The sequence below is a fragment of the Misgurnus anguillicaudatus genome, chromosome 14 (genome assembly GCF_027580225.2).
Source record: "Misgurnus anguillicaudatus chromosome 14, ASM2758022v2, whole genome shotgun sequence".
Classification (NCBI taxonomy): domain Eukaryota; kingdom Metazoa; phylum Chordata; class Actinopteri; order Cypriniformes; family Cobitidae; genus Misgurnus; species Misgurnus anguillicaudatus.
In genome coordinates, this window is record NC_073350.2 from 29,696,960 (window position 1) to 29,713,082 (window position 16,123).

The 16,123-nt window shown below is 37.3% G+C and overlaps 1 protein-coding gene across 5 annotated transcripts; it reads right to left on the minus strand.

Annotated features, from left to right (window-relative positions):
* Window positions 1-252: 252 nt before the first annotated feature.
* Window positions 253-15,105, minus strand: usp48 (ubiquitin specific peptidase 48). 5 transcript variants are annotated; one of them, XM_055184465.2, is made up of 28 exons: window positions 14,964-15,105; window positions 14,059-14,193; window positions 13,671-13,791; window positions 12,771-12,912; window positions 12,500-12,627; window positions 12,290-12,414; window positions 12,091-12,199; window positions 11,761-11,894; window positions 11,589-11,671; window positions 9,232-9,411; window positions 9,019-9,153; window positions 8,699-8,848; window positions 8,345-8,545; window positions 8,165-8,247; window positions 7,891-8,080; window positions 7,264-7,347; window positions 7,059-7,183; window positions 6,668-6,790; window positions 4,207-4,268; window positions 3,942-4,052; window positions 3,188-3,318; window positions 2,999-3,105; window positions 2,809-2,913; window positions 2,549-2,722; window positions 2,346-2,471; window positions 1,181-1,229; window positions 1,059-1,085; window positions 253-966 (listed from the first exon to the last, which is right to left on the minus strand). In XM_055184465.2, exons 2-28 carry the CDS (start codon window positions 14,190-14,192, stop codon window positions 944-946), a joined length of 3,162 nt encoding a protein of 1,053 aa, XP_055040440.1. In that variant the 5' UTR covers window position 14,193; window positions 14,964-15,105; the 3' UTR covers window positions 253-943. The 5 variants fall into 5 exon arrangements, 4 of the variants coding, with proteins under 4 accessions (XP_055040440.1, XP_055040439.1, XP_055040442.1 ...); XM_055184464.2 differs by having other exon boundaries at window positions 14,654-15,002; XM_055184467.2 differs by having other exon boundaries at window positions 7,891-8,036; window positions 8,133-8,247; window positions 14,654-15,002.
* Between the last annotated feature and the right edge of the window lie 1,018 nt (window positions 15,106-16,123).

Sequence of the window (16,123 nt, forward strand, 5' to 3'; positions counted from 1 at the left end):
TCATTTTTAGCTTAGTGTGTATAAAACCTGCTAACCCTCACCAGTTTAAAACATACGTTATTATTAGCCACAGTAAAAAAAATATTTAACGTAATAATAATAATAATAATAATATAGGCAAATTTCTGGTTGGGGTTTACAATTCTCATCACAAACACATTTCATAGTGTAAATATGTGAATTGTGTATATACTAATCATTTATACATAATAATATAATTGATAAAATATAATTTTACACATAAAGCACATATTAAGATGTAAAAAGAATATTTATTGCCCATATGAAAGAACATACAGAAAAGTTCACACAAATGCCTGCTTAATATTTCAAGTAGCAGAGCATGTCTAAACTATATAGCAATGTTGTAATATTTCCCACTTCTGGAAACTTATTTCTCTATTCATCATCATCATCATCATGTCTATTAGGCTTCTCATCACTGCAGTATTTTGGTGTGATTATTTACATGAACCAAACAAAGACTATATATTTTTTAGTATTAAGTTGCTCATGCATTCTTAAATATGTACGAGCTCTATTGCAGTGCCATCACAAGCTTATTTTTTAACAAAAAAATCCCTTACAATTGACAGAGATTTACTGTTTAACACGAAATATGATCAGACCATAATCTCAAAATATGACATTGCAACAAACAAGGAGGAATTCCCATTCTTGGAACGTCCATTGAGAAAATCTCGACCCGTATTTTTTTTAAGTCATGGCAAGCACGACCACAAAATCTTGCAGAACATCTTTCAATATTAAAAGCAAGCACGATGTTTTAACATAAAGACACTTTGAAGTTTAACATTTAACGACAAATAAAAATGCAAAAATAAAATGACAAAAAAAATAAAGTAAATATCCCAATGAAGAACATCTATGACTAATTCAAGCTTTTTCCTTGCTCAGCATCAATCCATAATCAGCGCTCCTCTCAGTGTCCTAAAAGCCCAGTGCCTAAACAACCAAAAACAAATGCTTTATTAAGTAATGTTTGATTAAAGACTTTAAAATTTAATTAAAAAATGATTAAGACAGTATGTTCATACCTTTAAAGCCTTCTTCAGGCATACAGACTAAAAAGAAAATAATGCAATAATAATTAAAATAGTACGGTAATAATGCAACAAAACAATCCGATAACTGAATTGAACTTAAATTCAGCACTCACCTTGATAAACATCATCCATAGCAGCATAATCAGCAATGGGTTCATCAGCCTGTCAATAGAAAACTAGTTAAAACTACAATAATTATAATTGCAGGGTTCCCACACCTTAGTTAACTTCAAATTCAATGACCTTTCAAAGACTTTCCAGGTCCAATATCCCCAAATTCAACATATTTTACATTTCAAGTGAGAGCAAGGTTACATCGTGTTACCTTTAAAGATACATTGTTACAGTTCCAATTTGAGGGAACTTGTGCATGACAATTTGGGGACGCCTTCAGGGTTAAGTGCGTCTGAATGTATATATCAAAATCAACCAATAGTGAGGTTTAACGACAAAGACAGGAGCTGTTTCACAAAACCAAGTAAGCCAAACTCGTACTTTTGTCCTTCGTATTTCGAAAATGCAAGTTCACACTCGGAAGAACGAACTCCTGACTCGAAATGCATTATGGTAAACTTCGCTGTCATAAGTCCACACAAGTCTCCTCTGATGCATCCTCGATAAAATGGGCGGATCAAGAACACATCCGGGGATTTTATGTGAACTTGGGCTTGATGCGAACTTTGAATTGGAACAGTACTTGGGCCGCGATTGATGACGTTTCACAAGTCCACAAGAATGCAAGTACAGACAAGAACGCATATTGAGAAACGGCTAGGGTGACGCAAGAGTCAGGAAGTATATCGCTATCTGAAATATTGCCAAAGACGGTGTTACAGGGACGCAGGAAGTATGACAAGAGAGACACAGCATCTCGTTCCCTTCTCAGTGAACAACAGTTACATACGTAACCCGGGACGTTTTCATGTGTCAAACATAATTATGCAAAAGAAGCATTTTGGTATGAATCAACATTCGCATACAGAAGATATAAACATTTAAAGCGAACAGTTTAACACGTGTGCTTAAAAAGTCTAGAATTTTTATGATATTATCCTACACTACACAGGGAATAATATGGATTTTTTGCATAAAATAGATTCAAGCACTTTCAATGACCTGTATCTATGTATGTATATTTTTAAAAAACTTTCCAGGGCCCCCCAGATTCACAAACTTTCAAAGACCCGTGGGAACCCTGTATTTGAGCACAGTAATACATTTGGCTTACTTAAGTTTTGAAACACAAACAAAACATCTAAACTAAAAGTAGGTTTGTACCTTAAGGCATATAATGCTCTCTGGGATAACTCCAAGACTTCCTAGAGTCGCCGAGTCGTCTGTTAAACAGCGTCCGTCTATGGAGAGGTTTTGGTCAAACGGAGCGACGGAGAACGCATGCATGATCTGTGGATACAGTAATTAAACCACATGAGACACAAGCTGTAAATGGACAGATCTACATTACTGCAGTACTGACAGACCTGGATCTTTAGCTCTTTGAGAGTCTGATTGGCAGAAACGATGAGGGCCTTCTCCCCGCGCAGTTTCCTGTGCCTCGTGCTCCTCCTGATGCCCGACTTGGTAGCAGCGGTCGTGGGGGCCGTGCAGACAGAGACGTTTTCGTTCAGCTTCTGTCGTTTGGCTCCACCCTCAGTCTGTCATAAAAGATGGCATATCATTTTTGACAAAATAGACATAATACAGTCAAACGTACACACGGAGAGATCTGACTGAATGATACCTGACTGAAGTCTGGATCTTTCTCTCCATCTATCTTTGGCTCTTCTCTTTCCTCCTCCATATCCGAGCCGCTCACACTGAACTCTGGGGCAGATTCCTTAATCATCTACAGCAAGACGGGAAGAATTCGACACACAAAGAGTTCTTAGTAGTGTTTAAGGTTAAAGACAAGGCATCTTGATAAAACTCACCGTCTTCTTATCAATGACTTTCCGAACATACACCGTGGCCTGTGCGTATTCCCGCATGTCTCTCTGCTGTTGGAATATAAACCCCTCGCGGCACTCCTGACACAAGTCTGGAAGTAAAGCACATGATCCCATGAAGATCCTGAATTAACAGTACACTGAATCAAAGATATATCCGGAAGTTTATCTCACCTGGGTGAGTCTGGTATCGCACATTGCTGTTTTCTTGTGTCGTTTCAGGAATCCTACGTATAGAGATGGACTGGTCCACCAGAAACATTTTGTTGATCACCTCCCATTCGGCAGGCCAGAGAAGAGCTATACTGTCCATTTACACACACAAACACTGAGACTTAAACCTCTGCAATACAAATCGGACCAAAAATGTAATTTAAGGTGGGTTTTACTAACAATTCAGTTCGAAACTGGGCACTTGGTATGCTGTCATGCGGACCTGGGAGCGCACCGAGATACTGAACCCAAGACTACCAGTACAACAAGGTGGTCTGAGTTTGTTTTAAGTGAATGTGAAAACAGCTCACAGTCGGTGTGCACTTGTCCAGGAAGTAAAGTAACCTGTGCATTTGATGTAGCCGATGACATCATTAGTTTCCACAATGCACGATTATTATAAGTGACAGTACTTAGAATTGCATGATGCAAACAGGAAGGAGGATGAAGCGATGCACATACATGCAGCTGTTGCTTGCTCTGCTGTGCATAATACACCAAAATAATAAAAAATTATGGCGAGTAGCGTTGTGTTTTTCATTCTTTTCAGTGATGATGTAAGATGAACACAAGTGCATTGGGAACAATCATTCTCGGGTTCGGGCAACAGCAAACATGCCCAGCGTAAAAACCACCTTAATTTTATTCCAATTCAAGTAATGGAAAGGTTGTTTAAATTAAAGTGTCATTTAAAGGGTTGTTTCCTGTTACTCACTGTTGGGCGTCGCCCTGCAGCATAGAGTCATATGTGAACATGAATCCACCATGAGGACAAAGGAGGATGCTGTTGCCCACACTGGACACTGGGTTACCCTTTGCTGGCCTCCTGTGGTCACAACAGGTCACATTAAATCATTTAGGACATATCGAGTATCACTTAAATATGTGATGGTAGATTTGGCCTAATTGTATTGGCTTGACAAAGTCAGCACAATTTTAAATAATAACCTCTTGATTTTAAAGTAAGGTCCCAAGTATACCTGATAAATTTCTTCCATTCATCCACAAAGTAAAGGGGTACAATATACAAAACATCCGTCTCCTGAAATACAAAACAAAGTATGAGCTGCAAATAAAGCAGTGGGTATTGATATTTAAATGGGGCAACTTATTTGTGACCCTGGACCACAAAACCAGTCATAAGTCGCACAGGTATATTTGTAGCAATAGTCAATAATACATTGCATGGGTCAAAATTATCGTGCTCCATGAAGATATTTTGTAAATTCTAATTCATATATCAAAATGTATTTATCATTAGTCAGTCACTCCTGAAAAACGTGATCATGCGATTGCATGATTTAATGCATAATCAGCCAAAGTCTGCATATTTATTGGGGGCCGCATTTTTTTAAAAATACGTCGCACATTTGCCGCATAAATTGCAGATTTCTGCTCGCAAAATATGCGGGGCTTGCATGATTTCATAATCCCCGCATTTTCGTAGCAAAAAGTCATATATATCTTAGCAGAAAGTTGAAAAATGTTGCATTTACTTCACATATGCACAGCCATGTCCCCTGTTATCATGGTAATACGCAACGTCAACATCAATGAAAAGCTGCAAAAGCTGCAAACAGTTTTTGCAAGTTACCGAAGTTTTTGTAAGTTCCCACAATTTCATTGCATACATATCCTGTAGGGGTGTAACGGTACGTGTATTCGAACCGGACCGTTTCGGTTCAGGGCTTTCGGCACGGTGCGCACGTGCACCGAAAGGCCGAATGCATTTTGTGTGCACCTGTGCGGAACATAATACGTGCGTTTCCGCACGAACATATTAAGTGGCAGATTTTTCATCTGCATATCACGTCAATCATATCATTGTCACAATGCGATCAGCTGGTCGGGACAGAGAAGAGCTGTAACCCGGGCTTACTCAGCTGTTACTCAGCTGCGGAGGGGTTCGTAAGTAAAGTCACAGCTTACATTGACGACACAAGCAAAGATTAGGAGAAACATGCAAAAGATCAAAGATGGCTTTGTATGCAACTCACTAATCTCAAAATGAGTGTATAATAAGTATATCATCATGTTGCTTGCTATGCAGTTACACATAGAGCAGTAATATTATTTTTATACAGAGATGGTACATAGCCAATTCAATTCTGTGGTTTAAACAATCCAAAATAAATCAAAACAGAAAATTTTTAGTGGCAAAAATGTAGGCTAATAGTTCATAAATGTATTCAGGAATTGAATTTGTTAGTTCAAGGTTTTAGTAGAAAAAGTTTAAGAGAAGGTTAAGATAAGAGTTACCTTCTGTTATAAAATAATGTAAAAAATAACTTTGCAGTAGTATTTTATTTATTATTTTTTCATTTTATATATATTTTATCTGTTATATTTTAATAAAGTGTTTAAAAAAGTGTAAACAAATTGTAAAAAAAAGTTTAAAGTAATAAACAACCTGCAGTTTAATGTTTGCATTTCTCCCTTACTGTACCGAAAATGAACTGAACCGTGGCTTCAAAACCGGGGTTCGCACCGAACCGTGATTTTTGCGTACCGTTACACCCCTAATATCCTGCATATTTCATCGCATTTTTTAAGAAATCTGACGCAAGATCAAGGATTTTTGCCTGCAAAAATCACAAAAAAACTGAGTTTTTCTGGAAGGACTGTTTAGTAATGTGTGTTGCTAAGGGCTTCATTTAGACAGCTTTAAAGGAAAACACCACAATTTTTCAATATTTTACTATGTTCTTATTTATTAACTTAGACGAATTAATACATACATACCTTTTTTCAATGCGTGCATTTAATCTTTGTACAGCGTGTCGTGAATGTGTTAGCATTTAGCCTAGCCCCATTCATTCCTTAGGATCCAAACAGGGATGAATTTAGAAGCCACAAAACACTTCCATGTTTTTCCTTTTTAAAGACTGTTACATGAGTAGCTACACGAGTAAGTATGGTGGCACAAAATAAAATGTGTTAATTTTTTAAGCGGATAAAAATGAGAACTATATTGTTTGGCGGAAGAGCACTTCGTTTGCACCACTTTGACCTTGGTGCACAGTGGCAATATTACTTGCGCTCAAGGTCCAAGTGCTGCAAATTAAGTGCTCTACTGCCATACAATATAGTTTATTTTTATAAACTTAAAAAATTGGCATGTTTTATGGGAAAACATGGAAGTGTTTGGTGGCTTAAACTCAACCCTGTTTGGATCCTAAGGAATTAATGGGGCTAGGAATGGATGCTAACACATCCACAACACGCTGTACAAAGATTAAGTGCACTCATTGAATAAAGATAGGTATGTATTAATTCATCTAAGTTGAGGTAAGAACATAGTAAAATATTGAAAAAAAAGGTGGTGTTTTCCTTTAAAAGGCCATTTATTTTTCAAGATTTTGACTTTTTCGTGCCTATACCAACCTTTATATTAAAATGAAAATGTCAGAGAAAAGTGAAAAATATTTCTAATTACGGTACCTGTGGCCATTTCTGCAGTGTGGGTCGGTTCTTCTCTTGGAAGAGGTTTAAAAGAGAGCTCTTCTGCTCATTGGCCATCATTCTGTTCAAAGCCTCGTTCTCTTTCCCTTCTCTTTCCAGCCTCTGAAAAAAAGCAAATCCTAAACATAACTAACATTCATCATAGAAGATCCTGACTATTTTCAAAGATATTGAATATTGCCAAGATCCATCACTGGTACTGATATGAATGAGGGAGAGAAAAAAAAACCCTGTTAAAGAATGACTTTCTGTTGGGGGAGAGACTTTGCACAATCGCAGTATCTGACCTGGAGGCATCGCAGTGATGCATCTTCCTTAAAAAGTCTATTTTGCTATTTCTTGGTTCATTATATCTTTAAGTGGTTGTTACCGTGCAGTGCTGACATGGCTCATGTTCTTGTGTGAACTCTGGAGCGTTAGGGAAATACATTCGCAGTTTATTCCACACCTCAGCAGAAACCACCCGCCGGTCACTTTCTAGTATACTCAAACCACCTGAGCAAGAACCAAACATCAGTATCACATCAGTATTATAAGCTTATAACCAAAAGTAACACCAGAGGAAACGAACTAACCGTGATAACAGAGAATGTCTTCATTAAAGTTCTTCATCTCTTCACTGACATCCCCTTCTTCACTATCCCCTTTACCTCCATCGGCTTAAAGGGGACAGAGAATGAAAAAAACATTTTTATCTTGTCTTTGTTGAATAATGGTAGTCTACCCGCATTCACAAACATACAAAAAGTGCTAAACATGCTAAACATCTCAGTCTCATAGAAATTCCTCTTTTAGAAATGTCAGCCAGAAAACAGCCTAATCTGAAAAACTGATGCTTATGACATCAGAGGCATCTAACTGCCCCTACACTTTAAAATAATTGGCTAAATTTTTTGAGTGGCAGCAAAGTCAGCCAATCAGTAATGAGATTGCAAGTTAAGCCAGTAGGGGGAGCCAAATAGGTGCAAAACCACTTGTTTAAAATCCCCCTCCCTAATAGAGCAATCTGAGAGAGGTTTTTAGGAAGCTTCTAAGGCATTACAGACCCAAACAAAAAAAATTTTGTCTACATGTCACATCACAGAACAAGGATAAATACTCCGTTCAATCATTCTATGTCACCTTTAAAAAAACAAAAAAAAAACTTAAAGATAACTACAAGATATTAAAATGAAGATGTGATCCACGATTTTCATCGCTACCTTTAGCTCCTGGGCTGCTGCTTTTCTCTCCATTGACTTTGCTATTGTTGTGTTTGGTTTTCTCCTCATCTTCCTCCAGCTGGTCCAACGCCAACTGCCTCCAGCTCCTCAGTGAAGCCTTCCCGATCCAGAACCCTGGCTCATCACTTAACATTCCCACACGAACGTCGACCCGATTAGTTTGCAGACACTTTTTATAGACAAAATAAAGCAGAAACGATTAGAAAACAAGAAGCTTGTACCTTTTCAAAGGGGCTTTGGCAAGATTTGTGACCTCTCTGTAATCTTCATTCAGTTGGTTTTTCAGTCTGAGGACCCTGCATCGCTGAGCAACGCAGTCTCTGCAGAGAGAAGACCCTGAACACCGTCCAAGATGGGTCATTTAAAAAGTTTAAATGCATTGGCGATTATTTAGAAAGTTTGGATCAGATAAATGTGCATTACAAGCCCTTACGGTCTAGTCTAGGACCTCCTCCATAGCGGCCAAAGAGGAGATCAGCAGCTTTCGGTGATATTCTTTTGGCCTCGCCAACCTTGTCTGGATGCAGTTTGCCGTGGGAGCAAAGAAAATTACTGTTGTCGATTTCCTTGATGGCCGTGGAGTCATCGAGCCACTTCTTCAACCATTCCACAGGCACAAACTCATACGACTGGTCTATAAAAGAGGACACTGATGCTGATACACAAACGCGCAAAAAACTATTTCTCATCCGTAAGACAATGGGTGAAGCAAAAAAGCAGTTGCAAGTAATTCTTCTAATATATTAAAGATTAATACTGTAAGTAAAGCTCAGGCATTTTTACGGACCGTCTTCCGCGGGTAACAATTCGTAGAGCTCCTTCACCTCCTCATGTTTGGCTTTGCCTTTGTCTACGCTCTGTTTCCGCATGTCTGACATCTCATTGCACCACTCCTCAAACTTCTTGTTGTCCTGTTCCACCAGCTTCTGGAGAACAGCTGAAACACACACAAAACATTTTAGATAGGCTATGTATTGTTGGCTATTGTTACAAATATACCCGTGCAACTTATGACTGGTTTTGTGGTCCAGGGTCGCATTTGTTAACTTTTTTCAAAATAAAAACTACAGACATCCAAAAAATATGATTGATCAATCCAAATTTAACCTGGTACTTGGATGCTTTCTTCTGTTTGGTTTTCCTCTCCCATCTGACGTTTGTATACTAACATGTAAGCGTTTCTCGAACAGTGATAGCCTTTGCTACATTTCGGCTTTCTGGTTTGAGATTTGGCAGTCTCAGCTGAAATGTAGAAAAATGTAAATCAGGCAACGTGAGCTGCACAAAACATCGACAAGAAATGGCAGCATCACTTTTTACCAATGTCCTCTTCGATGCCTAACTGAAGCTTCTTGCCCTCCATTTTCTCAATCTCCTCATCGTTGAATTTGTACCAGTCATTGGTGTGAGCGTCTCTTACGTGAGCGATGTAGTGGCCGGAGTATGCGCTCACACCACGATGAATCAACACCGCGCTGAGCTCATATGTGCACTTCTCATCTGTATGCAAAGATGAGAAAAACATCAATGTTGATAGGTCACCATTGGATATGTTCCCTTCATTAATCCCAATAATTTACTCACATCCATGTCATCCAATATGTTTATGTCTTTCTTTCTTCAGTCGAGGAGAAATTAAGTTTTTTGAGGAAAACATTCCAGGATTTTTCTTCATATAGTGGACTTTGGTGGACAGTTTCAATGCAGCTTCAAAGGGCATAAGGTCTTATCTAGCAAAACAATCGTCATTTTTGCTAAAACAATAAAAAAATATGTACTTCTAAATAGGGCTGGGCAAAAAAAAAAAGATTTTTCGATTAATCGTTTTTTAAAACGTGGTCGATTCAGAATCGATTCTCAAAGAGCAAAATCGTTTTTTCCCATATTTTTTTCTGCAAACACTGAACGTAAGATTAACGTTAATCAAATTACTAGTCTTCTTCACTAGATGTCACCCTCTTTTTTGCCTTGCGCAATGTTACCAAGGAGCCTGTCATTCTTTCATTCAGTGCTTAAAATGGTGGTTTTAGGTGCTTCATCGACGTTGATGCCACCTTCACATAAAAAGTCAGAGGTATGGAAGCATTTTAGATTTCGAAAGCAAGACGACAACGGTAGTGTTGTGGCATTTAATTTATTTTTATTAATTCCCCACTTGTAAACTTCTGTTCACTGCTATTTTTTTATTAATATAGTCTTTGTATTAAATCTATATTCATTGAGTCGAATCGAGAATCGAGTATAAAATCCGCCCCGAGAACCAGAATCGAAAATTGAATCGAGAATCGAAATCAAATCGATTTGATAGCTTGTGAATCGAAACTGAATTGATCTGGAACATCTGAATCGATACCCAGCCCTAAACCACAACTTATCGTCTTGCACTAGCCGTGTAATGCGCCAGCGTGACCTTACGTATAACGTAATCACTTCGAAAGGTCACGTGTTACATATTTGAAACGCACACTTGCGAAGCATTTTAAACAATAAACTGACACAAAGACATTAATTAGTATCATTTCACATACAACAACGTCAAAACAGTCTTCTTTCTCCACACTTGTAAACACTGGAGCGATAGTTTTGCATACATCACGCATGACCTTTCGATGTGATTATGTAATACACAAGGCCGCGCTGGAGCATTACACGGCTTATGCAAGACGAGAAGTTTTTTTTGCCGAAAATGACGATAGTTTCGCTAGATGAGACCCTTATTCCTCGGTTGGGATCATTTAGAGCCCTTTGAAGCTGCATTAAAACTGTGAACTGTTGAGGTCCACTAAAGTCCACTATATGGAAAAAAAATCCTGGAATGTTTTCCACAAAAAATGTAATTTCTTCTCAACTGAACAAAGAAAGACATAAACATCTTGGATGGCATGGGGGTGAGTAATGGTGCTTTTCCATTACATAGTACCCCACAGTTTGGTTTCGGTCGGGTCAGCTTACTTTTGTGGGCTTTTGCAAAGGGTGCAGTATGTAGTACCCGATACTTTTTTTAACCACCTCGGTTGGTATTCCAAGCCAGCCGAGCTGATACCAAAACGTGACGCAAAAACATTGTAGATCACTGACTGGTCTGAGAGAATCGTCACTACCAGCTTCATCGCTATAATGTAAAAGATTACCTTTACCTTCGAGCTAGCTTGCGCAGTCTCGAGTAAACCTGTTGTCTTCTGTGCTCTGCTATAAGTTCCCAAACTCCCTTTTAGCGATGAAAAACATCCACAGGTTGTGAATCAGGAACACCATAACAGTTTTTTTCCAGACTTGCGGTTTGTGGTGGCACATTCGCGACACGCACGTTCGCATATATTATTAATGCAACTTAAATGAGGCTCAGCGGAGCGCGTCGACTGACGCCACCGGTGTTTGTACAGAAACTGTCATGTGAGACAGAGGTCGCGATGTGCAAACATCTATTTGTGGTGATCAATTTTAATTTTGTGGCGGACTGAGAAATAAATGAATGTATGGGAATGTACAACGACGCAAATATAACGACACGCCTATAACCCCTCCCACTATGAAGTGTTACTAAACTCGATGGAAAGCTAACCAAGCCAAAGTGAGGTGAGCTGACCCAAACCAAACCATGGAGTACTATGCAATGGAAAAGCACCATTAATGATCCAATATTTTTTTAAATTGATATTAAATTAAACTCACTGTACCTTTTCCTTCCAAAAACGGACCCATTTCAAGAACTTCTGGAAAACTAATGAAAGTGTTTAGCTTCTTTTTGTGACTGCTTTGCCTATAAAGCACAAAGATGATAAAGAAATGATTAAATAAAGCCCAAACTATGGGTGTGACAGCAGTAAGGTACAGTACTGCAATCCTCACCTGTCAAAGACAAAGCGCATGAGCTGAAAGTTGAGCGTGCGGGGAAGACTCTGGAGCTTGATCCGACGTGTAGCGTTCTGTTTACTTTGACAACTCTCGCAATAGTAACGATTATCACCATCCAACTTTTCCTCCTGAGAAACAGACAACATATACAGAGGACAAAATTGGGATTAGGCTCTGCTTGAACTAGTACAAGTACATATTTGTCTACATGGCCCTTACTTTTAAAAACTATGCTACGCTTTTCTCAATAGCTGCATTCTACTTTGATACTTATTAGTAAGTATGCTGTTTTGTGATGCAAACAGGGGTCAAATGAGTATTTACCTTTAAAAACTCTGTGATGCATTCAGTGAGGTTTTTGTGTCCTTGAATGTTCAGTTCCAGCTCATAAAATCGAGATGGTAGAGGAGATTCACGTCCACATTTGTTGCATCTGTAATTGTGACAGGACAAAAACCACTATTCACTATACATCTGCATAAAGCTATGATGAAAGTTCACTTTCAAAAGTCTTAAACCTTACACAGTAACATATGAGAACTGTCCACAGAACTGCTGTTGGATGACATTTTGGAGATAGGGATCTTTCTGCTTTGAAAGAGTGTCTTCTAAAAGTGACAGGAAGAGTTTGGAAAATTCCTGAGCATCCTAAAAAAAACACAGCACAATACACAACTGATCACAGACTGGGTATGTCCAAAAAGCATTAACATTTAGCATTATTTTGGTATACCTGCTGTTGCCCTGTATCCAGCCCTAAAGCCTTTACCAGCCCTGACGGGTCGATATACCGCCTGTTGCTGTTCTGTAGCAATGCAAACAGATACTGGAGATGTTCACATATCGTTCTAGGTTCATAATCTGTTGGTACACACAATCACATGCACAAATCAAAACACTGTGTATGTAATAAATGTTGCATGCTATGACATCATCATACATAACAAATTGATCAGATATAAAGTAAGTTTGTTCAAATTATATAGGCTTTAATAATAAAGCACCTGAATCCATGTTGTGCCCTTCCGCTCTGGAATTCTGAAAGCGATACAGGGCTCTACGAAGCTCCAGATTGTGGAACCAAACCTGGAGAAAAGTGTTTACGTAACATGTGGCACCAAGATTCGTCAAGCCCACAAATGTGTTCTGCAAAAGAAACCACATAAATATTAAGTACCATGAAAGATCTATACAGGATTTTTTTTTAAATTAGGTTACAGAAACTTTGCATTAGTGCTGCATGATATTGAAGATAAATGTAATGTGTGTTAACTTGCTAAAAACGGTACGATAAGCAATATTTTAATGCTTTCAGAGTTAGGACACAGGTTTTAAAATTTCACATTCTTACTGGGGAAAAAGCATCAGTTTCTTTGCCCCACCAGTCTCTCTGCTATCTGCATTAACCTAAAACTTAACCTATATGTAACTAATTTAAGTATATATAAATATTTTTTTCAAATGGATGCAGTCGCTAATAGGCATGGGCCGGTTTCAAGGTATACCAAGGTTTTAAACACTCAATGTTTACATTTAATATACATTACGAAATAATTATATATTTTTTGAAAGCACATTATAATTTAAAGGCTTTATTTTTACCTGGCATTTGAAAAAAACACATTTAAGTGTTGTAATGGCTATACCGCGTTATTTTTGCTAAAGAATTTATACCGGCCCATGCCTAGTCGCTAAGGACTTTATATGGACAAATTTAAAGCCAATTTTCTCAATATTTAGATTTTTTGCACCCTCAGATTCCATACATCAATGAAAAGCTTATTTATTCAGCTTTCAGATGATTTATAAATCTTAATTTCCCAAAATTTACTCTTAATTATAATTTTTTTCTCCTGCTTGAAGCATTTCATAAGTTTGATTTATGGCGAGTCATTTTACCGTACCTTATCTCGTCTTTCTGAGTTTGGGTCATCGATGTTGTGGAAGGTATTTTCATCAATTTCACCCAACCATGACTGTTCACCGATTCCAACAAGACAATTAGGATTCCCTTTGCAGTTCCTCCTGCGAATGTTCAGGGAGAGACGTTGGTGTCGTTACAACAACATTTAGATGTGTTCATAGTTCCTAAAGTTGTTTTATTAAAACGGTCCTTTTAGAAGTCCATTGAGTAACTGTTGATGTTGTGCTGGTTGAAACCACAGTCATCTTAGACTTTATACAGACATCAATCTGCAAAGGATTTTGGTTACCTATACCACTGTATACATGCTGGAGACGTAGAATAACATGCACTTAACTCGATTTTAACTTAAACAGGCACAACTTTACCTGCATGTTCCTCTCTTGCATGCTGTCAGTGCAATTCTATAGGCTAAAGCAATATGCTCATGTGTGATATCCTCTGGTTTGACCGTCTCTGCCCACCGCCAAGCAGCTTTTTCCAGCTGCAACCGAGGAGCCATTCTGCACACAGAAAACACACAAACACACCTTACAATTACACAAAAATATACACACCTGAACAAAATTACAGTAGTGTTACACACAATTGCACTGCACCGACTTAGAGAAAGTGGCACACCTCTGCACAAAAAAATACTTGTAAGTGGTTAGATGTGCACTGACATTCTACACTTATAAGCACAGAAACACAAACACATTAAAACCACACAGTCACACCAGGACATGGTTTCACACAGATCTACATGATGCACCTGCCCTGCATCACTGCTCCAGCATGCACAACACGCTTATATTAAATGAAAAAACACTCAAAAGTCAAACAGTTTAGGTCTACAGGCACACAATATGCTAGCACTTTTTAAAAATGATATTCAACAAACCACTGACTATCAAACAGCACAAGCACACATATTTCTATCTATATTGGACACAATTTACACACGTTGGAGTCAAAACATACCCTTAAAATGAAATACGTTGCTTCTCAAGCCCGGCACAGCTGTGGTAGTTTATAACTCTTTAGTAAACGGATAACATTTAATGTTTTCATCTAAAGCTGCGTAGTTAGCATGCTAGCTAGTAGCTAGCTCTTGGCTTATGTTTATCAAATAAATACGCCTCGTGCCTCCTGACTGTGAAAATGCTTTCGTAAAATTATGATTTTTTTAAATCACACTTTATTTATTGCACGTTTGTATTTAGCGCCCTTGCGTCAGCCTTTCAAATAAATATTTTTTCCCTTCGTCAGTTTCAAACTTCTGGGTACGTACCTACGCGTGACGCAACTCGACGTCTGACGTAAGCGCGTACGCTGCGCGCGTTCGTTCAATGCCTGGTCAGCGAGTTCACGCGCGTCCCAGGCAATATCATTTGCTCAACTTTCTCGCTATTCTTAAAAAAATAGTTATTCAATTATAAATAATAAGCAATTCCTGCTCAGTAAGCTCGTTTAAAAAAATAATCATATTATGCAGCTTCTTTTTTTATGCTGCTTCTTAGTCACGTGAATTATCATAAATGAAATGACTTACTAATTTCCTTTACAATGGAAGTCTCAGCTAACTCATGCTGGTCTAATTTGCTGGTTTTTGAAAAATTTGGAGCCATTGTCTACGAAGAAGGATTAAGCTAAAATTAAAAAATAAAACCATTTCGAGATTAAAGTCTACTGCGAGATTTAACATTTTTTAATATAAAAAAGTAAATAAATAAATAAAATTACGAGATTATTTTCTGAATATTTAGAGACGAGAATAAAGTCGCAATATTTCAAGAATAAAGTCAACATAATGAAAATAAAACGTAATATTTCAAGAATAAAGTCAAAATAATGCAAATAAAACGTTATATTTCAAGAATAAACTAAAGTCAATATAACAAGAATAAATCCGTAATATTTTAAGAATAAAGTCAAAATAATGAAAATAAAACGTAAAATTTAAAGAATAAAGTCAATGTAATGAGAATACAGGCGTAATAATAATCTTAAGAATAAATTCAAAATAATGAAAATAAAGACGTAATATTTCAAGAATAAAATGAATATAACAAGAATAAAGCTGTAATATTTTAAGAATAAATTCAAAATAATGAAAATAAAGATGTAAATTTCAAGAATAAAGTCAATGTAATGAAAATAAAGGCGTAATATTTTAAGAATAAATTTTAATATAATTAAATTAAGGCATAATATTTCAAGAATAAAGCCAATATAACAAGAATAAAGGCATTATATTTTAAGAATAAATCAATATAACGAGAGTAAGGGCGTAATGTTTCGAAAATAAAGTCAATAACAAGAATAAAGGCATTATATGTCAAGAATAAAGTCAAACAAGAATAAAGGCGTAATGTTTTGAAAATAAAGTCAATATAACTAAAAATAAAAATTTAGAATTTATTCTAACATGAATAAATCGTAATATTTTGA